General features: G+C 43.9%; 1 protein-coding gene across 8 annotated transcripts in view; it reads right to left on the bottom strand.

Moving 5' to 3' along the window:
- Window positions 1–1,383: 1,383 nt before the first annotated feature.
- Ikbkg (inhibitor of nuclear factor kappa B kinase regulatory subunit gamma) overlaps window positions 1,384–24,643 on the bottom strand; it is a 35,299-nt gene continuing 12,039 nt past the window's right edge. For 5 of the 8 annotated variants that reach the window (XM_037199365.1, XM_037199366.1, XM_028888461.2 and 2 more), the window contains exons 4-10: window positions 21,205–21,323; window positions 18,206–18,358; window positions 17,360–17,435; window positions 8,592–8,735; window positions 8,162–8,304; window positions 5,040–5,101; window positions 1,384–4,722 (exon numbers count right to left, since the gene is read on the bottom strand). In XM_037199365.1, coding sequence (XP_037055260.1) covers window positions 4,580–4,722; window positions 5,040–5,101; window positions 8,162–8,304; window positions 8,592–8,735; window positions 17,360–17,435; window positions 18,206–18,358; window positions 21,205–21,323 — 840 coding nt within the window. In that variant the 3' untranslated portion in view covers window positions 1,384–4,579. The remainder of the gene's footprint in view (window positions 4,723–5,039; window positions 5,102–8,161; window positions 8,305–8,591; window positions 8,736–17,359; window positions 17,436–18,205; window positions 18,359–21,204; window positions 21,324–24,643) is intronic. The other 3 variants (XM_028888463.2, XM_037199367.1, XM_028888464.2) reach the window with 3 other exon arrangements.

The raw sequence follows: 24,643 nt of genomic DNA, 5'->3' as shown, positions 1-24,643 counted from the left end.
TGGTGACAGGTGATGTCTATGAAAATATTGGCAGGAGAATCCTGATGTCATGTCAGACAAGCTCAGTCATCAGTAAACACATCGAGTATCCCTGAGCTGAGCTCCTATATAGTGTTACTAAATTGGATTGACAAGGCTTCTGTCTCCCTCTAGTGGGAAGGAAGAAACAACAGAATAGAAAAAGTCAGTGGTTTTGATGTGAGTTAAAACAAGGTAATGTAATTTAGGATGAAGACTTCACATGAAAGAACTTTTGTTTACACTTAGATCTGAATGACAAAAAGAAATCAACTGTGCAGATTAGGGGACAGAGCCTTCTCAGCAAAGGAGACAACAGAGGCAAAGGCCTTAAGACACAGAAATGCTAGTGGGTTTGAGGAAAGGAAAAAGGGCCAGTGTGGAATGGCTGGGCTTTTAGGGAAGATGACATGAAGTTAGAGCAACACAAGGCTGAAAATGGAGTTTAGACTCTGAAGCATCAGAAAATCAGTGGAGGACATTAAGCAAAGTGAAAACAGATTTACCAGATCACTCTGGTTACTGGTAAGCAATGGATAATGAAAAGCCTACAGTCTCAATGTGAAACCACCCCTAACAGTCAAGGCAAGATGTGAGGACCCAAGACATCTCACACTGAGCTTGGTTGGATCAGAATTGAACATTGAACTGTCTCTCACAACTCTGATGTCCCTTTCCCTAGTCCTCCCAGTGGTAGACAGATGGCCCAGGTACCCAGGTGTGAAGCCAAAAGTCCAGTAGTCACTAGATGCCTCTTCCTCTCCTCCATATCTATGGCCACAGCTCCATACCCCAAACCCTCATGCTGTTCTGACTATCTATGCAGATCAGCTCTTTCCATCACTGTCACCAGATACTGAGCAAAATATCCACCTTTGTTTGACATTGGTGTGCTTATAAAAAGGAAACACACCAAGTGACCATGTGACAAAAGTGGCAGAAGCAGAGATGCAGGTCCAACTAGAGAGCACTAAGAATTGCTGGGGCCTGCTACACAGTGTGAGAGGAGCCTAGAATGAGTTATCTCTTATGAGGATCCCACTCTACCCACACTTATCTCAGATGCCTGACCTCCAGAACAGGGGGACAGGAAATATCTGTTGCCTAAGACCCCAATGTGTGGTACTTTGTTGCTGCAGTCACAGGAAATCCAGGCCCCATGTTAGTTGACTGATTTGGCCCCTTGCACCACTCTGTTGTGTCAACAATGAGCTTTCCTCAGTCATAGGCAGAGGAAACCTCAAAGCTGTGTGTAACAGCTACTTCCTATATAATGCATAACAATTAAAGGCATAGAAATAGCACAAAAGAAAAACTTCGTTACTGGCAACTCTACCCCTACATCCACCAAGTGAGGACAGGGTGCATGCTTGCAGGTCTTCTTTATTTTACATTTTATACATAATTTAAGTCTCTGGCCTTTTTATACCATACTACAGAGAATGTTCCATGTAACAAAATGTTCAAGATGCTAGCTATGCAGGCCTGTGTCATCAGGTATATGGCCAATTTCATCACAGCTTTTGGTGGTAACAAATAACAGTGCCATGAGAGGCACTCCAATGAAGTAGTCACTGTGAGGACCAAGTTGTCAGGCAAAGAGGGCTAAGGATGTTTCCAAAGTGCTTGTTCTATCTCATCAAACACCCCACCCCCCCACCCCCGAAAGGGGAAATGCCGCAAGGTCTCACCACGCCTGAAGGTGTCTCACACACAGGGCTGAAATTGTTCCTATTTTGACATCATCTCTACTTACAATCTATGGCTGCATTCCTGCTGAGCTACTCCTTATCATTTGTTACTGCAGTGAGTGAAGTACTCTGCACTGTCTTATTGACTCTCTAGATTTCTCTTGGTCATGGGCCAACAGGAAGAACATATAAGTAACAGTAAAAGGACTTCTGGGAAGGACATGCTTCTAGATGTCTGGAACCAGAAGCTGTCTGCCAGGGGCCACAGCTCATAAAAGCCAAATAGGCTAAATCCCTTGGGGGGGAACTAATAACCAGTTTTTCCAGGTCTAGTTAAGTAATTCCAGAAAAGAAAGAAACATGTCCCATGTCAGGGAAGATGGTAGAATCTCAAATCCTTGATATCTAATGTGTGGTTAATCATACACCATACTTCAGGGTAAGGAAGTGTCAAGGGCTCCCACCTTCTGAGAAGGGTACTAGGTCCCAACCATTGCTTGTGGCCACCCTCAGATTTTGTCTTGACTAGTCCATGAAGCCCAAGCCAGAATGTTTTCAAGCTCCTGGGTGATCCTTCTGTGCAACCGGGGTCACACTTGCTTTCTGAGCCCCTTTCAGGATAAAGTACTGGTCAGAAATGTACCTATGCATCTCTATTTATCCAAGAAGCATGAAGCCTATACAGTCACTGCAGGCAGTCCAACAGCTCTTTCCTGCGGCAGCCAACCTGCCTTTCTCAGTCACACCCACTGGCCCTGCTTAGTAGCATAGCACCTATAACAGCCTGACCTCCTCCAAATTCTGAAGCCTGGTGGTCCCATCACCCTAGAGACCAAGTCTCTCTAACAGAATTGCAAGGCTTAAAGGCACCTGCCTTTGGGCTGCATTTACCCAGGTTCTGATGATATCCCTACTCTGGGTTGTATAAGTCCAAACCCCTAGAACTTGAGAATATGACTTTATTTGGGGAAAGGGTCTTGGTAGATGTAGTGAGGTAAGGGTCTTGAGCTGGAGATCCTCCTTAATTACCAGATAGCCCTCACATCTATAATTTGGTGTTCTTAAGAGGCAGAAATAGAGGAGACCATGAGGCCCTAGAACCAGAGATTGGAGTGATGGGTCTATAAGCCAAGCAACACCAAGAGCTGAGAGAAAGTCTGGAATTGATTCTCAGAAGAAACTTAACATCCTACTTCCAGACATGAGTGATTTTTTTTTTTTTTGCTGCTTCAAGTCTCTGAGAATTTTTAGAACAGCTATAAGAAAGTCATATACCACCACAAAACTGAACTGAATCAAATTAAACCAGTAGTACTACTGAAGAAAAATTAGATTAGGTATTTAAATGAAGGACTCATGAGCAAAGAACATGTCTGTTCCTTTAACATTTTCCTAAAGATCTGTCTGATAGATACCTGGGAATCAGGAAATAGAAAATTCTCTTCCCCATCCCCTGAGAGTTGTGAAGAAGCCCCCAGCTCAGGCTTATTTTTTAAATCCTAATTCTACTCAGCCTTTCCACTCTTAATGGCAAGAATCCCTGTGAATAAAAAAAAGCCCAGGCAGGAATGGATTTACAGATTTCACTCAGAACCATGAAAGCTTGCGGGAGGACAGAAAGGGTTTCAGGTCTGAGGAGTCAGCAAGGCACATCTATTGCTTTCTCAACTCCAACTTCCTTTCCTTTACTAGAATTGCAAGACTAATACCAATGACTGTAAGATCCCAGAAAATGTCTAGAACCTTGCAAAACAAGTGAAGAGTTCCCTTGTTCACAATCTGCCAGTCACTACTAAATGGTTCCCAAGACAGGACATTTGGGCTGGTGAACATGCCATCACAAACTCCTGGAGTGTGATGAAGCATGGAAACCACCATTCACACAAAACAACGTGTTTCTCAAAGACAAGAGCACACTGGTGCTAGAACAAAAAAAGCATGCGTGTGAAATAGCCTCTGTCAAACAACAAAGCAGTCATAACTCCAAAGCCAAAATATGAGAGTAAAGAATGGGTGTGAGTACATAAAGAGCTTCTAGGCCCCAAAATATAAACACAATCAAAGTGAAACAAGGTGTGCATTTTCTGTGATAGACAAAAGCTAACCTGACTGCTGATCAAAGAGCTCCCCAAAGCCCAGGAACAAATGGCAATGATGCAACAACAACAACAACAAATGGATAGAAAATATGAAAATCCAAGTTATATCAGTGGATTAAAAAGAGCCCACATACCCCAGAAAAAGACACTTAAGTACCCTCTTTAATAAAGAACAGCATGTCTAGCAGACGGCAGAAACACAAAGGTCAACCCACCTCCTCCACAGCAAGGCTGCAATGCTATGTCTAAGCACATGTCCTAAAGGCACACACAGATCAGTGCACAAGTACTTTCACTACACCATTACTAACGGTAACAAAAAGACTTCTCAAATGTCCATCAGAGGCAACACATGTTATGGCCCTAAGTGCCACATGCCCTGGGAGGACAGCCTGCAGCTCAGGGCAAGAAAGGCAACAGCTGGAGGGAAGAAGAGCTGCACCCAGCCCTGCTTGGAGAAGGGGTGCTCCCTGAGAGCCCCTGGCCTCCATTCTAGACTCCCTATGAGAATGGGAGAAGAGGGAGGAAGAAACCACCAGAGGCAAGTGGCTCGGGCACAGAAGAAAAGGGAAAAAACAGCCCTAACTGGGGCTGTCTACCCTAGTGGGGAACTAGCAGACCAAAGGGCTAAAGCAAGGGTCCTGCTAGGTCCTGGGGCCAGTTCTTTGACATTAAGTCCTTAATTGTGGACTATGTAGGCGAAACAGGAAAGCACAGGTTATATAGTTCAGGACACGGTATTACAAGTGGCCGGCCTTACATCGGCTGCTCCTACTCTATGCACTCCATGACGTGTATCTGTAGAGTGTCCATATCAGGAGCCTGATACTGGCACTTGGGACAACAGAAGTCAGGTGGTTCCTCAGGAGGGCTTCTCCGCTGGTTGGGCAGGGCCAGATGAAAGGAGTGGTGAGCTGAGAAAAAAGAACAGATGCTAGCTCGGTGGGCTTCATGCACAGACTGGGTAGACCTCAATGGGAAGGAGAGGCTAACAAGGTACTGAGACCTACTGATACCACCATATTTGACTACATTTGTGGCTGGGAGCCACCTCTACCAGCACATTCCTCCTTTTGCCTCAGGGTGGAGTAGGCTACTGATAGGGTTGGCCAACAAGGGCTCCCCAAATCAGAGCAGCCGGGAGGCTAATGAATGCTTTCCCTCAGCACAATATTCTGCCCTCCCTGTCCATCTCCTCCCACCACCTACCACCTACCACCTGTTCACTCACCTGGAGCAGGAAGTAAAGGGGGCTGGGAAGTCTCTACATGCCGCTTCCTCATATCCTCAATCCTTTGAAAACAAAAACCATTCAATCAATACCTGCAGAGTTTCTTATGAATAAACATCTTCATTGAGATATAATTCATGTACTATACAATTCACCAATTTAAACTGTATCATTCAGTGCTTTTTTTTACTATATTCAGCATGTCCAATCATCTATATAATTTTAGAATATTTTTACCATCTCCAAAGGAAACTTTGTACTAATTAGCAAATACTCCCGGGTTCCCCTATATCAGTTTCCTCAGAACTTTACTACAAACTACCACATACCTAGTGGCTTAAAATAACAGAAATGTGCACGATGCAAGAGGCCAAGTGCCCTAAATCAACATGTCAGAGGACTAGGCAGAAATACATGCTCTCCCATAGCTGGTGGTAGTTAACAGATTCCTTGGCATTTCTTGGCTAGTAGCTGAATCCCAGTCTCTCTGCCTTGGCCTTCTTGTAACTGCCTTCTGTATCTCAATGTGGTGCTTCTATAAAGACCACAGTCAATTAATTAATCTGATGTGACTTTATGTTAACTAGTTACATATACAAAGATACTATTTCCAAATGAGGTCAGATTCTGAGATATTAGGTAGACATGAATTTGGGGGAATTCTATTTGTACTGGTTAGGTTTCTTTTTTTTTTGGTCAATTAGACACAAGCTGTAGTCATCTGTTAAAAGGGAACTTCAGCTGGGTGCACACCTTTAATCCTAGCACTCAGGAGGCACAGCCAGGTGGATCTCTGTGAGTTCAAGGCCTACCTGGTCTACAGAGCAAGATCTAGGACAGGCACCAAAACTACACAGAGAAACCCTGTCTTGAAAAACAAAAAAGGGGGGGGGGAACCTCAATTAAGTAAATGTCCCCATTAGATTAACCTGGAGGCAAGCCTATGGGGCATTTTCTTCATTGGTCATTGATGTGGGAGGGCCTAGTTCACTAGGGATCGTGCCACCACCCCTTGGGTAAGCACCTGGGCTATATAAGCAAGCAAGCTGAGCAAGCCATGGAGAACAAGCCAAAAAGCAGTTCCTCCATGATTTCTGCTTTAGTTCCCATCTCAAGTTCCTGCCCTGACTTCCCCCATGATTAACTACAACTATAAGCTGAAATAAACCATTTCTTCCTCAAGCTGTTTTTGGTCATGGTGTTTATCACAGCAACAGTAACCAAACTAAAACAGACATTAGTACCAGGCACTTGGGAAATTGCTGAGACAGACCTGGCCATGTTGTTTCATGGAAGACTGTGGAAGGACTTTGGAACTTTGGGCTGGAAATGCCATCAAGTAGTTAGAACTTAATGGGCTGTTCTGTGGAAGCCAAAGAAGGTAAGAATGCCGAGAGCAATGCAGATGATGAAGGCCTAGCTTGGGAAGTTTCAGATGGAAGCAAAGATTCTATCACAGCCATTTATGTGTTATTTTGAATTAAGAATCTGTAGTTCTGGTCATCTGGGGCTGAAGAATCAGGTATGATGAACAAGAGACCAGCAGCATTGAAGTAAAACCTTTGCTTTACTGGGACAATTGATGCTGGTTAGCTAAAGTCAAGAAAGCAGCTGTGATTAAGAGACCAGCATCACTGAGGTGAAATCTTCTAGACTCTAGAATCTAGAGTATATCTTCAGGGTCAGTACACATAAGCTCTGGTCCAGAGGGGGCCAAGGCTGCATCTCATGCTACCAGTCAAACTGGGTAATATGAAGGGGTCATAGAAAGCAGCTAAGGCTTTGCACTATTTGAGAGGTCAAGAGAAGCTATTGGTGAAGGTGCATCCATCCTCAGTTCAGTAGACCCCAGCATATTAGAGATGCCAGTACCATGGGACAATCACCAAGGACAACAGTAGCTGTGGAGTGGAGCCAGCCTGAGGTTATGAAACTAGCTATGTGTGCTGTGAGTGGCAAAGCCAGAGCAAGGTATAGCTGCCCAAGCCCTTTGGAGCCCAGAGGATCATAAGCGGGTCCCAGACATCAAGCACTGCATTTTTTACACTGTTGGATTTTGGTTTTGCTTTGATTTATTGTGATTGTGCCATGGTTCTTCACTCTTAGAGTAAGAAAATATGTAACTTATTATTTTATAGGATCCCAGTGAGAGAATTTAGACTTTTAAAGAGACATTTTTTTTAAAGAGTGGTGGAATGTCTTAAAGACTGAGGGACTTTTAAATTTATGGGGAGGGGGTTGTTTGTTTGTTTTTTGTTTATTAAGACAAGGTTTCTCTATCTTAATAGCTCTGGCTGTCCTACAACTCACGCTGTAGACCAGGCTGTCCTCAGACTCAGAGATCCATCTACCTCCCAAGTGCTGGGATTAAAGGTGTGTGTCACCACACCAAGACTAAATTTATGTTTTATATTGTGATATTAACTTGAATAGGAGGACAAACAAGAAGGAAAGGTTATGGTTTAATAGTGGTGTGTTTGTATGTCAAGTTGACAAGGTATTAATTGTGCTGGTTGGCTTTTGTCAACTTAACGCAAACTGAAAAGAATCTCAATTGAGGAATTGTCTCCAACAGCTTGAGTGGGGTTTTTCCTTGATTAATAATTGATGTGGGATGCCCAGCCTACAATGGGTGGTACAACCCCTGGACTGGTGGGCCTGGGTTGTATATAAGAAAGCAAGTTGAGCAAGTCAGTAAGCATCATTCCCCTGTGGCCTATGCTTTAGTTTCTGCCTCCAGATTCCAGCCTTGACTTCTTTCCATGATGGACTATAAACTGTAAGCTGAAATAAACCCTTTCCTCCCCAACTTGTTTTTGGTCATGGTCTTTATTACAGCAATAGAAACCAAACTAAGACACTATAAAACCTAATATATCCCCACAAAAATTCTAGCCTTAGATACCTCTCAATACATGCATTTCTGTGAAGTTTCTAGTTAGACCAGTGGGAAAAGAAAGGTCACTGTTGGAGGGACAGGACACAGGGAGAGCAGCAGGAGGTACAGGGAACTTAACACAAACACCAAGAGCCATCAATCTCCTGTAGTTACTATTGGTTGCTGCTAGTATATGCCTGCCCTGCGTGTGGCCGTGCTCCTGGCTCCACTCTTAGAGGCCCACCTGGCTGACTCATGGCAGCCAGACTTCAGCTTGCTGAACTCGCGCTGCAGCTGCTCCAGCTGCTCCTGCAAAAGCTCCTTCTTCTCCACCAGCTTTTCCCGGGCATGCCTCTCAGCTTGGAAGTCAGCCTTGTAGATATCCGCCTGGCAAATAGAACAAGCACCCATCAGCTGCCCATCAGGCATTCTATGCCATGCCCCAGAGGAACAGAGTCCTGTCTTGTTGCCCAGGACCACATGATAGTACACACCAGGAACAGATACGAAAGCCTGTGATCCCAAGGGCACCAAGAGGTCAAGGACCAATGCAAAGGACTCAAGAAGACTAAAAGAGGCCAACAAAAAAAATGATGCCAAAGGGGTGCACCAGACCCCATTGCCTGGGAGGGTGGGCCACTCATGTGGTAGGCAGGCTGGAAAAGAGCTCTCACCTGGGCTTTTAGGACTGGCACAGTCTCCATCACAATCTTGTGCTGCTCAGCCTCTTCTTTCAGTTTATCAATCAATTCCTGTTTGGCTACCAGGGCCTCCTCAGCTTGCTGAAGCTGTTGCCTCAGATCTTCCAGCTGCATGCCCTAGAGAAGGACAAAGGGTGCTGGCAGAGTCTCTTGGCCCACAGTGGGGCCAAACTACCTCCCTGGCTGGCCACTGTTCTAAGAACTAAGAAGGAATAGCTGGAGCAAAGCCAGTCCTTTGGACTTCAGGGCAAATGACAAAGTCTCAATGTGTACAAAGAAAACGCTGCCTCCTGCTGTGGCCCTATAGTACAGAAGAAATGCTGAAGTCTTTCTTAGGATACACAAAGATCTTAGGACTGATAGGAACTCCGAGGATATATAAGGCACTGCCTATTACTCTGCGTCATCCCCTTCAGAGAAGTTCCAGCTAGGCAGCCTTCCTCTTAACTCTTCAAGAACAGGAACCACCTTCCCTTCTGAGGTTTCTCGCTCCACAGTGAGTAAGTACTACGCACTAACCCTCCACAAACTGCAGGCCCACCACACACCAGGCAAGACTGCAACCCATGGGTCCTTCCACTCTGCCACTTGGTCAAAGGTCTGCTTATCACACACACACTATACACATGCACCCATGCTCTCAACCAAGAATTCCCTCCAGAGATTAAGCAGTCTTTTTTTTTTTTTTTTTTTTTTTTTTTTTGGTTTTTTGAGACAGGGTTTCTCTGTGTAGTTTTGGAGCCTGTCCTGGAACTCGCTTTGGAGACCAGGCTGGCCTCAAACTCACAGAGATCCGCCTGGCTCTGCCTCCCGAGTGCTGGGGTTAAAGGTGTGCGCCGCCACTGCCCGGCTAAGCGGCCATTTTTAAAAGATACTCTTGGTCATGGTGGATGACCTTTTTGATGTGCTCTTGGATTCAGTTTGCCAGTATTTTATTGAGTAAGTGAAATTGGTCTGTAATTTTCTTTGTTGGGTCTTTGTGTGGTTTGGGTATCAGGGTGACTCAGAAAGAATTCGGTAATGTTCCTTCTGTTTCTATTTTGTGTAATAACCCAGACTAAAAAAGACAACATAAACATATCATGTACTCACTCATAAGCAGACATTAGCTGCTAAAAAAGGATAACTATGTTACAACCCACAGACCCAGAGAGACTAATTAACAAGGAGGGCTCATAGGGGGACACCCAGATCTCCCTAGGAAGGGGAACTAGGAGAGATTTTGAGAGTGGACTGAGGGCAGGTGGGGATGAAAGCATGAGTGATCAGGTTGGGGGTACAGCATGGAGGGGGAGAATGCTGAGCGGGACTGCTGGGGGGGAGCATTTTGGTGCCAGGTGGAAGCCTGGAGGAAGGGACTTTCCCAGGAGTCTATGGGGAGGACCCCAGCTTAGACTCCTAGCAATAGTGGATAAGTAGCCTGAACTGACCCGTCTCCTGTGACCAGATTGGTGCCTGGCCCAATTGTCATCAGAGAGGCATCATCCAGCAACTGATGGAGGCAGATGCAGACCCCCAGCCAAACATTAGGTGGAACTCGGGAATCCTGCAGAGGAGGAGAAATGGGGGTAGGAGCCAGAGTGGTCAAGGACACCATGGGAAGGCTCACCCAGTCAACTAACCTGGGCTCATAGGGACTGAACCGACAACCAGGGAGCCTGCATGAGACTGACCTAGGCACTCTGCACATATGTTAACAGTTGTGTAGCTCCGTCCTCTTGTGGGACTCCTAACAGGAGGAACAGGGGATGTCCCTGACTTTTTTACAGGCTTTTGGGACTCTACTCCTCATACTGCATTGCGTTGCCCAGCCTTAACACATGGGAAGGTCCTTAGTCTTACTGCAACTTGATATGCCATGCTTTGTTGATAACCATGAGAGATCTGCTCTTTCCTGAATGGAGATGGAGGAGGAGGGGATTGGGGGGTGGGAGGGAGAGATTGGGAAAAGGACTGGGAGAAGATGGGGAAGAGGCTGTGGCCAGGATGTAAAATAAATAGATGAATAGAAAAATAAAAATAATTTAAAAAAAGATTTTCTTAATATGCATGTGTGTGTGTGTGTGTGTGTGTGTGTGTGTGTGTGAGAGAGAGAGAGAGAGAGAGAGAGAGAGAGAGAGAGAGAGAGAGAGAGAGAGAGACAGACATGCATATGGGTACCCACAGAAGTCAGAGATGGTATCAGATTCCCCTAAAACTGGAGTTGCAGGTGGCTGTTAGCTTCCTAATGTGGGTGCTGGGAACTGAACTTGGGTCCTCTGAAAAAACATGTACTCTTAACCATTGAGCCATCTTTCCAATCCTTTAAGCAGCCATTTTTATAATTCTTCATCATGTGACTAGTTTAATGCTTAATCCTTATAAATCTCTGGGTACATTGTGGTTGGCAATGTTCTTCTTAAAATATGACCACTAACTTTGAGTAACTAAGCACAATTTTGTGTTAGCTTTTAAGTACTTTTTTCATTATTATTAAAGTAATTATTTAAAATTTAGACAAATAAGAAAACATAGGTTCTTATTTTAAAATTTATATCTGAGTTAATTCATTTCATGAGGAATTTTTTATGCATAGAGGTCTTCATGTTTTTATTGTTTGAGCCCTCCCTTAATGTCTTTGCTAGGATAATAATGTTCAAATATTTTTTTTTCATTTTTCAAGACAGGGTTTCTCTATGTAACTTTGCGCCTTTCCTGGAGCTCATTTGGTAGCCCAGGCTGGCCTCGAACTCACAGAGATCCGCCTGCCTCTGTCTCCCAAGTGCTCAAATATTTTTAATCTACTTATGCAACACTATAGTGTCTTTCAAAAGTTGTTCATACACTTTCTGAATTAAGGCCATATTTAAGTGCTAGAGGAGCTCACCTTTTACACAGAAGGTAAAAAATTCATAGTCATAATTGTAGATAAAAAAATGTTTTCATGGGGATGTAGTAATCATTATGGCAGAGGAAACATCCAGTTCATAGCCTAAAATTTTAAATACATACTTAGGGAGTGATCTGATTTTAATGATTATTTTATCCACAATAACTTCCTATTCTGTTATAATAAAATAAATATACAAAAATATAAAATTTTGTTTAGCTAAACTCTGCAACTATAAGAATTATTTTTTTACACAGTTGTACACACACACACACACACACACACACACACACACACACACACGGAGTTTGATTTTGCTCAACTGCCTTTCCTTCTAGTTCTCCTAATTTTATTAATAGAAAAACAGACATATTGCCATTTTTGTGAATCCTTCAGACACTTATCTTGTGTATAGATCTTTATGGTAAACAATTTTAAGAAATTTAGTGAAAAGTCAGAAATGCCTTCAGAAATCAGTTTCTCTAGTCTGTTAATATCATTTGGCTTCCCACTGCTCTCTGGAGTTATTTATTCAATTGGGGGGCTGTTCAGGGTGTTGTTTTGTTTCGAAACAGGGTTTGTCTGTGTAGCCCTGGCTGTCCTGGAACTTGCTCTGTAGACCAGCTGCCCTCAAATGCACAGAGATCTGCCTGCTTTAGCCTCCTGAGTGCTGAGATTAAAGATGTGCACCACTACGCCCAGTATCAATATGTGGGCTTTTGATAACCTTGTTAAAATTTCTTATATGAGTACTAGGTTGTAAAGAATTATCAACATTATCCATTCTATTTATGAGAAAGAGAACAGATAACAAACTTTATTATGGGAAAAATTATGACCACTAGAATGCTGGTCATGGTAGCACACACCTGTTATCTCAGCACATGGAAGATGGAGGTAAGAGGATCAGGAGTTCAAGCCCAGTCTCAGCCACTTAAGAGTTCAAGACCAGCCTGGGTTATACAAGACCCTGTCATTAAAAAACTAAAAAAGAACAGGCTAGGGAGATAGTTCAGTCAGTAAAGTACTTGTGAGGACCTGAATTCAAGCCCCAGAACCAATGTAAGAAAAACAGCTAACATGTATACCTCCTGAGGAATAACACCAATGATGTCCTCTGACTTCTACATACATTTGTGCATATGCATACACACAAAGTAATCACTAAAAACTGTACCCAATTTAGGCCTGATGAGGATAAACTCAAAAAGAGCTCCAAATCACCCTAGAAATGTTTCTAGGGGAGGAAAGAAGAGGCTGAAAAGATGGCTCAGAAGTTAAGAACACTTGTTCTTGGAGAGGATCCAGGTTCAGTTCCCAGAATTCACATGGTGGTTCATGTTGTAGAATATTATTTTAAGCTGGGTTACTTTTGTTTATATTACATTTGTTTAACTCTGTGAAGCTGTGTTACTGTGCCTATCTAAAACACCTGATGGTCTAATGAAGAGCTGAATGGCCAATGGTGAGACAGGAGAAAGGATGGGCAGGGCTGGCAGGCAGACAGAATAAATAGGAGAAATCTGGGAGGAAGGAAGTAGTAGCCAGAGAAAGAGGAAGACATCAGGGGCCAGTCACTCAGCTACACAACCAGCAACACGGTAAGAAAGAAAGGTCTACAAAAATAGAGAAAGGTAAAAGCCCAAAGACAAAAGACAGATGGGATAATTTAAAGTTAAGAAAAGCTGGCAAGAAACAAGCCAAGGTAAGGCCAGGCATTCATAAGTAAGAATAAGTCTCTGTGTGCATTTATTTGGGAGCTGGGTGGCAGGCCCCCCAAAAGAGTAAAAACAACAACATTTTTGCTCCCAATGTGGGGCTGTATTTCCACATAGGGCTTAAGAAAGCTGAGAAAAAAAGAGGATACGGCTTCTTTAAGAGTTTCTGCCTGCTGGTGAGCCCTTGAAAAGCCAGTATGTTAAGTAGGAACAAAAAAACTAAGTAAAACTGCCTGTGACAGCACAATCATTGGCATTTTAGAGCCCCAGGAAAGTTGAATGCAGTTCCTAGTCACCTACCTCTAACATGGCTGTGAGCTTGGCTTGGTGCTCATGAACCAACAAGCAGGTGGAGCCAGCCAATGAGCTGCGCAGAGAATCCAGACGTAGGTTAGCAGTTTAAAGTTTTGCTCACATGGTCAAAAAAAGCTAAAAAGATACGCAGTAAAGAGGTCCACACAGAAAAAAAAAACTCTAAACAGGTTTTACAGTGTGTTTAACAATGTGCATAGGCTTAAGAAAAGAAAAGGGGTATATAATGCAGACTGTGGGAGGCCAATTCCAAGATCTGCTCCAGGGCAAATAAAAAGAATGCCTCAGAGTAGCAAGGGCTTAGGAAACTTTTTTATCTGAGGGTATTTAGAAATAAGTTTCTATCTGACTAGTAAAATAGGGAAACACACATGCTTTCTGGTGGTAACTTTCTCTTTTACTTCATCTTAAAAAATGGTCTCTGACTCTTTCTGTCTCCACACTGCTACATTCTATACATACAGCTACATATCTTTCTTTATATACATACGGCCATACATCTCTAGACACAGTTACATCTACTTTCACATGGCCATACACCTTTTACATACATTTCTCTTCTACATCTCTTTTTTATGGTGGCATCATCTTCTTTGCCTCCACACAGTTACAATTGTCCATACAGTCATAAATATGCATCTCATTTACATAGCTCTCTCACCATATAGCACTTTACACAGTTCCTTCACACTCTCATACAACTCTTTACACAATTCCTGTATGTAGCAGCAGCTCTTTCACACAGCTTTCTCTCAGACACACTCACTCACACACACATGCTTCTTCTATATCATATATACATCATTCACTCACTCTTTGCTCACTCTCATTCATTCATCCTCTCACATTTCTCTCGCCTTCCCTAATGCTGCTGCTGCTTCTTCTTCTTCTTCTTCTTCTTCTTCTTCTTCTTCTTCTTCTTCTTCTTCTTCTTCTTCTTCTTCTTCTTCTTCTTCATCTCTTACTCAACACACATACACTTCACTCACATTCTGCATAGCTTCCTCGTCTATAGTGCCACTGCCCCTCTCACAGTCAAACTCTGGATAATTATATGTTACATTTTCAGGGGTCCGACCCATTCTCATAACACATGATAAGTCACACAGTTTTTCTCAGACTAGTAAAGTCACAAAGACTGGCAGTGAGTAAACACTTGGCCTTGCACGTAACTTTTTCCCAGACAGAGAATGATATTGAAATCCAGGACTTAACCATAACAGTAGCAGGCTGAACCTTGAGTGGTAGGGGTACATGCAGAAAGAGAATTATTGCAGGGGGTTATGTCTACCAAAGTTGCTTCAATTCTGACCTTGAATCATCAACAACACCTGGGAACTTGTCTTTATGTATTTTCTGCAGGGGCAGCTTAGTCTGTTTTGAATTTGTACTGAAGTCTAAAATTAGCTGTCTTAGTGACTGAGAATACTGCTACTTTCCTGTGTCAGTTAAGAAAAATATTCTGGTATTATTTCTATTCATCAGAATTATACAGCTTAAGCAGAAGTCATCTTCCTGACCATCTGACCACCCACAGTTATATGTATGCCTAAAGATGTAAGACACATTATCAATGGGCTGTGGAAGGAACCCCACAGCTGTTCTTTTTAGGGAGGTATAGTGGTGGCACATGAGAAAGTTACAGACAGAAAACTAGTTTCTACAGCCAGTGACCCCATGGCTTTGCCAGGTGGGGCTCCCCATCAGGGAGTCATATGTCTGGTGGGTCAACTTGTCAAACACTAATTGTCACCTGCTGTATACTGCCATGGCCCTCAGCAGGTATAGTCATAGAAAAAAATGAATAATTTAAAAATAGTCTTTAAAGAAATAAGTAAAATAATATAAAAAAGAATAAGCCACATAAGATGGGAAATACATAGGGAATCTGGATCCTGTATGCTATTATGTACATTTTGAATTTTCTGAATGTTGATAAGCAAACAATAGCTGCTAAGAAGCATGGAATTGTGAACAAGACTCCAAAACTGAACCAACCTAGATTCTTTAGGGCTATCTTAACTTTAAAAAAAGTCAAAAAAAATATATTTGTCAAACGGAAATCAAAAATGCTTTGGAGTTTTGTTCCCACGAGACAAGAGGCTGTGGATTCCTTCAGGGTTAATATGGATCAGGTGTGATCAGGGGAGACATCCTGAAACTTGACAGGTGATATCTATCAGCAAAGGTTATAGCTGGTCTTCTCATGACTTGGTCATTATCTCAAATTTTCTCTCTGGGACCCTAAAGCTGCTTCATCCACAGACAACAGGAAGCAGTTTTGAGAATACTACACCCACATTCCCAAGAGATGAGGTGGGTGGTCTTTGGTTATTTGGTGGGTTATGAATGTCTGTTATCATTTAGAGAAATATAGTATATTGATACAAATTTAATGTTATTTTTGTTACACTGTATTTATGTTTCTACTCTTGTTTAAAGGATTTTTTATATTGATACAAATTTAAGGTTATTTTTATTACAACATATTGTTTATATGTTTCTACTCTTGTTTGGGGTATTGTGCCTATGCAGTTCATTAAAAATGTAAGGTAGAGTTCAAGTTTTTGAAAGCTATTATTATAAACTATTTAGGATAATCAAGAAACATAGGTTAATAGTTAGTCATCTGTAACAGTAAAATTTGTAGATGTAGGCATGTTTTCTAGATCATATAGAGGTATATTTTAGATAGATAAATGGTTTACAAACACTTCAAAGACCTACAGAATATGGCGTTTAAAATGTTGTTAACCTATGGTTTTTCATGACAATGAGACACATCTGCTCCTGGCAGCACCAGAAATGATGAGCATTGAAGAAACTCCTCATGAGTTTGTTTTCATTGTGGCAAGCTTAGCCACTAGGCAAAGGAACTGCTCTTGCCTTTGACTGCTGACAATGTGCTGTGCAGACTGAACATGAAGTAAAAAGACTGTTGAACTTTGCCAAAACAAAGCAGGACAGTCCTTCAAAATTCCTACTTCACAGAAGAGTCTGCCAGATATTCTGCAGGACACAGAGGAACGCAACTGATGAAGTTTGCTAGTACAAGGCAGGACAGTCCATCAAAATTCCTGCTTCATTGAAAAGCCTTCCAGATACTCTAGGCCTGTAGGCTGAAGATGGATGCCACAATGTTGCAGAGAAACTGTGGGTGACTCTCCAGGTGGCAAGATGTCTCTGTTGTGAGGTAATATTACATCCTTCTCGGTCTTCGATGGAGTTAAAGACTAAGTAATTAATTTTGCAAATGGACTAAATATTATAAATTCTTATTTGATAACTGTTTTTGTTGTGTATAGTTCTACTGTGTTAAAGTTAAAACCTTTCTTATTTGGACAAAAAGGAGGATGTTCACAACCATCTATAACTCCAGTTCCAAAGGATCCATCATTCTGTGTTCCACAGGTTCTAAGCACACACACAGTACACATATATATATGCAAGAAAAATATTTCTATACATAAAATAAATAAATATAAAAAATGTTTTTAGAGAAAAAGAAATGTTTCTGGAACTTCCCCTGGCTCTGAGCACGAAAGAATAGCCATGCAGAAAAGCAGCCTCATCCCATAGAGCAAGTATCAAAAGGTCTTAGACACAGACACCCAGGAGATGTCCTGTGGATGCATTCCCATCTCCTCGTAGCCATCTCTAAACTCTCAGAGCTGCAGCCCCAATGAAGGTGTCAGGCAACTTGAAAGTTCCTTCCAAAAGTTAGATGTGCTCAATCTCAAAAGCCACATTACCCCCTTCAGGTACACTGGGGGAAGAGGGGAAAAGCCTTTCCCTGGACAGCCCAGGGCAGCCATACTTACTAGCTTGAGTTCTCTACTCACCTTGCTGCTCTTGATGTGGCTGTCATAGTCTTGAAAGAGCTGGTGATAGGCTGCCTGCAACTGAGCCAGCTTCCGCCTGTGCAAAAGGAGCTGTCACTGGAGAACTCCTTTGTCCCAGTATAGTCACAGCTTGCCTGGTACAGCTTCACCCTCTTCCTTCTTATCCCATAAAAGACCTGAAATGTGGGCTTCCTGGATTATATGTGGGCTCCTGAGGCCATCAACTCTAAGGCAGGCTTTGCTGACTGCAAGGATACAAAGCAACTGATTTGGCTCCTACATAGTTCATGTTTTCCTTAAAGTCAACATCTTGGGATGTTTCTAACAAGGGGTACGGTACAACTCAGGAGTAGAACCTTTGGCTAGTGTGCTTGAGGCCCAACATTCCATCTCTAGCACCAAAAAGAAAATAAATAGGTGAAATGCTTGTAATAAAATGGCACCTGACTGCACTCTGCACAAAACAAAGAGGCAGGGAAACTGTTCTAAATTAAACTCAAAAGGATGCTGAACCAGATGCCAATAGCATGTTTAGAGCCTGTGCAGGCATTGTGGGCCCAGATGAGTCTTTAGGGCCAGCTTGAAGGCACCATGACTCCTTGCTTTCCTTACACCAAGAGCATATTTCAACTGTGGTGAAAAGAACCCATGTAGGACACATAATAAACTATGAATATGAATAGAAAATATTTCTGTTTACATATAATAGTTGACTCTGTCATTATCAAGGCAAAGGGAGAAAGTCAGCTTTCTTTAAACAGCCAGTCCCTACCAGGACTTCCCAGAAGGCAGAAAGCACTATGGGTGATCTGGGATCTCTTGGTACCAACCCTCCCAGCCACTCACTTCTCCTCTGAAGCAGCCTGGCGCTCCATTCGCAGGGCAGCCTCCACACTCTGGTTCTGCATGCGCAGCTGGTCCACCTGCACGCTGTGCTGTTGCTGCAGTACCTCCCGCTCACTCTCCAGCTGTCTAACCTGCTCACTAACTGCTCGCATCCTGACATGCAACAAAAAAGAACACACTGAGGGAGCTGGAGCAAGGCAGCCTGGGGAAGGGGTCAGGTCCTGAATAGCCTGTGTCTGAGAGCTGATTCTGGTGGCAAAGTAAAGGTATCATGGACAAAAAATGGAAAATAAGAAGCATCTCCTGGAACTGGCCCTGAGGTCATTCATAAGAGTGGGAGAGCTGTGCCTGCCCCTCACCAGCTGCAACACTTTTGAGAGCAGACTCTGCATCTTACCTGGGTAACACAATAGAGCCAATCTTGTTGGCGGATGTGTGGGTGAGCCAACCCAACATTGTAAGCGTGGGAGAGCTGTCCCCACTACTCGCCTGTCATGGGGTAGTGTGGGTCGGGGAGAGATGCAACTCCCTTACCCCTCACCCCTTAGTGTCTGCAACAGACTAACAAGCTGGCCCTCCCTCTTATCAGCTGCAGCACTCAGGAAACAGATCCTGCCCCTTGCCTAGGCAGCACAGCAAAGCTCTCTGGTAGTCGGAGGTTAGGGTGACCCAGCCCTGATGTTATAAGCAAAGGGGATCTGCCCCCATTTTCATCTGGCATGTGGTAGCCCTACCTCCCGCCCATCAACACCTGTGACATGTGGAGGAGCTGGCCCTGGGATCATAAGAGCAGGAGGACTGTCCTTATCCCTCACCAGCTGCAGTACTCAGGAGAGTGGCCTCTGTACCTCACCTGGGCAACACAACAGAGCTGGCCCTAATGGTGCCGATGTGGGAGAGCCAACCCTTAGGGTGTGAAAGCAGGAGAACTGGCCCCACCCTTCACTCATTGCTGCAAGAGGTGAATTAGCCGGGGCAATGCTCGAGACTCACCCTGGTGGTGAGGACAGGGGGGAACTGGCTGGTGGACCAACCCTACAGCTGTCCAGGCCCAGATCCAGGGTTGTAACTAGGCCTGCCCCAATACCCATCCCATCTATGATCTGATGAAGCATGTGAAGGGACCTGCCACACAGACACATAGCTGCAAAATCTCTATGACATAGGGCAACAACAGGATATCATACAGCAAGAGTCCTAGTAAGGGCCCACCATTGATAGTGTAGTAGAAATCAGAGGCCTCGAACCAGACCAGTTGGCAAGAAGTAGACTAGGAAGAGGATTAGGTACCTGCATCCTAAGCTGCTGCTGGACCAGATAGGAGGAGTCCCTGGGGGAAGGTACCAAAGCAGTCTGGGTAAAGGGATATCAAGAGACTGTTCTAGAAGCTGCAGAAAAGACTACAATCTGAGCTCACTAGCACTGACCTCAGGGATAGGCAGGAACTACTGTGCTACTTACAACTCAGCTGGAGTCCCAGGCACCCTCATTGGAGGCTCAGGTTCCATACCTGGGTTATACAGCCTCACGGATAGGATATGGCATCGAAGTCTCAGAGAATTCATCTCTCCCTCTATACTCTCACTGTAAAAGCTTAAGTTTTCTCACCTATATCACTCATGCCCCCATATCTTCTGATCCTGGCCCATAGTACCCCACAGCTTCCCTTAAATCCCAGTACCCAGGCACTAGCTTCATCACCCTGGTACCTCCCTGTGTGCCCATTACAAAGGCAATGATGGACATTTCCATGGGTCTCTGAGGTAGCCTCTAACTGTAGGTTACCCCAACTTTGCCAAGGCAGATCTAGACTACTGGGCCTGCTCCCCTTTGGCCTTTGCTCACACTGCCCCTCCTCATCCACCATTAGCAGTGGTCTCTGAGCCCAAGTCAAAACTCTCCTCCCTCCCACAGGACAGGAATCCCAACCCATAACTCCACAAACATAATGACTACCTACTGCACTGCAAGGGCCAAGACTACCCTTCACCAACTATCTGGAGGACAGCAATAAGGCAGTAAGACAGGCACAAAAGTACCCATGCCTGTGACCCAATGGTCCCACATGTCAACCCAATACCCTTGGCAAGGCTTAAGGCCACTAGTTGGCAAAGGAAATCAAACACTTTTCTTCCAGGAGTCAGAAATGTTGGTACATGCCTGGCAGTGGATGCCAATGTGACCAACTCCCAACAGAAACATGGGGTTCAAAGTCTCTAGAGAAACAGTTCATGATGGCTCTGTGCTTTTAGGGGTGGCTATGGAATGTATCCAGTCTTCTTCACCTAGGACTTTCTGCCTTCGTGGAGTCCCACTGCATGCCTTTCCCATGATGAACTTCAGTCTGGATAGTGAGATCTTGAGTGTGGTCTTAGGAGGCCCTGCAATACTTCCTAAAGAATAAACTGAACCGTAGTGTAATGGTTTGAATGAAAATGGCCCCCATAGGCTCATATGGAACGGCATTATTTGAAAAGATTAGGACATGTGGCCTTGTTGGAGTAGGCGTGGCCTTGTTGGAGGAAGTATGTCACTAGGGGTGAGCTTTGAGGTTTCAGAAGCCCAAGCGATACCCAGTGGCTCGCTATCTCTTCCTGCTGCCTGCTAATCCATATGTAGAACTCTCAGCTCCTTCTCCAGTACCATGTCTGCCTGCATGCTGCCATGCCTCATGCCATGACAATAATGAACTAAACCTCTGAATGTAAGCCAGCCCCAATTAAATGCTTTCCTTATAAGAGTTGCCATGGTCATGGTGTCTCTTCACAGCAAGAGAAACCCTAAGACACCCAGTAAAGGGTCAGATACTGGAAACAAAAGTGGAACTAGATTCCTGGATATCTGGCCAGGGCTCTCCCAAGGCAGCTGTGAGGGTCCCAGGGAATTTAAGACTGTCAGTCTTTCCTCTCAGAAGGGAGCAGAACTCCTAGGGGCTCCTACATTTGCCTCATTGAAAACCCTGGAAAGGGCCTCCTGGGCTAGTTTCCCTCCCCACTCACCTTCCCTCTAAAGTTTGTCGTTCTTTGGTGGCAGCCTCCAAGCGACTCTGGCTCTCCTGGAGTTCCCCCAGCAATGATGTCACCTGGGCTTTCACAGAGGCCTTGTCCTCAGCCATCTGCTACAAGAGAAAAGGTCATTTCCTATCAGTACTATTTTCTCCCATGATGCTCACTTTTGGCATTCATAATACCTGAGGCAGCCTGCAAGCAGCTGATGTACCAAGGGCTTCTCCTGCCCCTCAGCACTCATAAACCTAGGTACATTGGAGCCTTATTAGCCCAATGGCTATCTGTCCTCCCCTAGTCACCAACCTCAGTCTCTTTGAAATGCTATAAAAGGAGACCAGACTCAAATACAGCAACAAAAATAAATAACCTAGTCCATTTAAACAACAGGTGAAAAGTTTCAAAAAATGAGAGAAGACACTGAATTTTTTTAAATATTGAGAGCTGAACCAGCAAGAAGACTCATGGGGTATTCAGAGATGGGTAATGCCTGGGGGCACTCACCAACCTAAGACAGAGCACCTGTGTGGCCTGGGCAGGTGTCTCCATGATGGGTAAGGTGACCTGCTGACGTCCCATGCAACCCAAGTCAGAAGCTCATTTTTTAATAAAAGGGGGACCTGTAGGTCCCTGGCCCCCCGTTTTGGGTAACTGTTGCCTTGCTTGCAGACCTTGACCTTGATATCCTCCCTATGCTAATTCCCTGCCAGGTTCCACCCTCCTGAATGCTTAAGGGAAGTTCCTTGTCTGTGTATCCTGAATAATGGGTGTTAACAGCTTAGATGCAAGATTGTAAAACATCAGTAGCGATCTTCTGCCCTCCAGGGTTCTCCCATTGTGCTGTAAGCCTGTATTTAAGACCTCCTCCCTCTTTCAATAAATGACATTCAGCATTTAAAATTAAATATATATATATATATATAATTGAATGAATACTGCAGATGTAATCTATGAATACCACAAATGTGATTAATATCATGAGTGTAATTAATGAATATCATGAGTGTAATTTAAAAAATAAAAATAAAAAAATAAATTTTATTAAAAAAAAAAGAAGACTCATGGGGTAAAGGTACTTGCCACCAAGGCCGATGACCTGATTTTGATCTTCAAAACATACATGGTAGAAGGAGAGAATCAACTCCCACAAGCTGTCCTGAGTGCTGGGATTAAACCATACTCTAAGCTCAGGTAAACGTTAAGGTTGACCAAACTTTAACATGCCTTCAAACAGTTTAAGAACACATTCTTGGAATGTCCCAGGCCCCTTCCTGGTTCCCACTTGCAAATGCTCAGAGCTGTTAAGGAACTGACTATTCTGGCCAACACTTGACATAGGCTGGAAGGCTAATAAGTACTACCAGCCATGACTCCTTCATCTATCCCTATCAAAGTGCACATATTTTCTATGATCCTAACTCTGTCTCAAAAACCTGAATGCTACTCCTTTGAAATGGAATCATCAGAAAGGATAGGACTCAGACTCCCAGTCTCCTGGTATGGTGAGAACCTACATTTGATTTGTACAAGCTTGTAAATACACTGGCCTCATCACATTGACACTAATACCCTTCATCATTCACTTGAGCTCCTTCCCCTGCCCAAATCCTTCATTTTCTTTCTATCTCTATTTCTGTCTTAATCTTACTTTTTGAAGTATTGGAAACTGAACTCCAGGCTTTACACATGCAAAGTATATACTCTTATTACTGAACCACAGTCTGGCCCCTATTCTCATTTTATAATTCCTAGTCATTGAGTAGAAATTCAATTGCTCAGTGGTTAAGAGTACTTGCTGCTCTTTAGAAGATCAGATTTCAGTTCCTAGCACCACAACCATCTAGTAGCTTACAGCCATCTGGAATTCCAGTTCAAGGAGATTTGACACTCTCTTCTGGCCTCCAAAGGCACCTGCACACGTTACAGACACAGACACAGACACAAACATCCAAACATATGAATAAAAATAAATCTTAAAAAAAGGATAAAATATCCAGTCACCTCTGCAGATCACCAGAGCTCAGCTAACTCTTTCACTCTCATTGTCATCAGTTACTGAACAAAATCTGTTTCCATGGCTTTAACAACTGTTCACCTTTATGTTTCATTTTGGTACCCTTATAAAAAGAGAGGAGGGTTGTGGAGCAGCTCAGCAGGTCTCAGCAGGTAAAGATGCCTGCCATGAAGCCTGACAACCTGAGTTCAATCCCTGGAACTTACATGGTAGAAAGAGAGAAGTGGTTCCTGCAAGTTGTCCTCTGACCTACATGTGCACACCATATGTATATGGCATATACATGCCCACATGTGTGAGTACATGCACAGACACACACACTATACAAAATAAAATGTAATTAAAAAATTTTAAGAAAAGACAGAGAGAAAAGGCCATGTGACAAGAGAGCTGGGGAGCACCAAAGAATGCCAAGACTGATAATATACTTGGAGAAGTATCTGGAATAGCCCTTGTGAGGAACCCACCTGCCCATACCTCCATCTTAAAGACTTCTGACTTCCAAAACTGGGGACAATCTCTGTTGTCTAAGCCCCCAGTATGTGGTACCTTGTTGCCATCTCCCCAGATAGGAACCAAATGCTTTGCCCAGGTACTCTCAACAGCACTGTGAACTTAGCCCTACACTGTAAAACCAAACTGTGGCAGGTCCTCCCTATCCTTTATTCCCAGATCAGCCCTCCCAGATGGCACAATCCCTGCTCAACTACTGTCACTGGGGTCCTGAAACCCACCAGTCCAAAAAGGCCCTGAAATACCCTATTACCCCACACTAAGCAAACCATCCTTTGGGGACAGTGCAATACAGGGGCAACTTACAGGCCTGGGACCACATATTTTCTCCAAATGCTCCTGGGATCATCTCTGAGCCCCCTGGGAAATCCTGCCTGATGAGAGTACCTTGGTTTATCAGGGGTTTAGGGTCCTACCAGACTGTCTGGGCTGATGGCAGGGTATAAGTGAGGGCCTTGGAACACATGGTATGGTACCAGCTGGACCTCAGGGTGGTTAGGGCCTAAGCAAGCTGGGTCAGGTACCCAAGCATGCTGTGGGATGTTCTGTATGGTAAATGTGTTGTTCTGATTGGTCAATAAATAAAACACTGATTGGCCGGTGGCTAGGCAGGAAGTATAGGCAGGACTAACAGAGAGGAGAATTGAGAGAACAGGAAGGCAGAAGGAGTCACTGCCAGCCACCACCATGACAAGCAGCATGTGAAGATGCCGGTAAACCACGAGCCACGTGGCAAGGTATAGATTTATAAAAATGGATTAATTTAAGCTATAAGAACAGTTAGCAAGAAGCCTGCCACAGCTATACTGTCTGTAAGCAATATAAGTCTCTGTGTTTACTTGGTTGGGTCTGAGCAGCTGTGGGACTGGCGGGTGACAAAGATTTGTCCTGACTGTGGGCAAGGCA

Source organism: Peromyscus leucopus, chromosome X (genome assembly GCF_004664715.2).
Source record: "Peromyscus leucopus breed LL Stock chromosome X, UCI_PerLeu_2.1, whole genome shotgun sequence".
NCBI lineage: Eukaryota > Metazoa > Chordata > Mammalia > Rodentia > Cricetidae > Peromyscus > Peromyscus leucopus.
The sequence above is the reverse complement of the archived record's forward strand: the minus strand, read 5'-3'. Positions and strand labels throughout refer to the sequence as shown.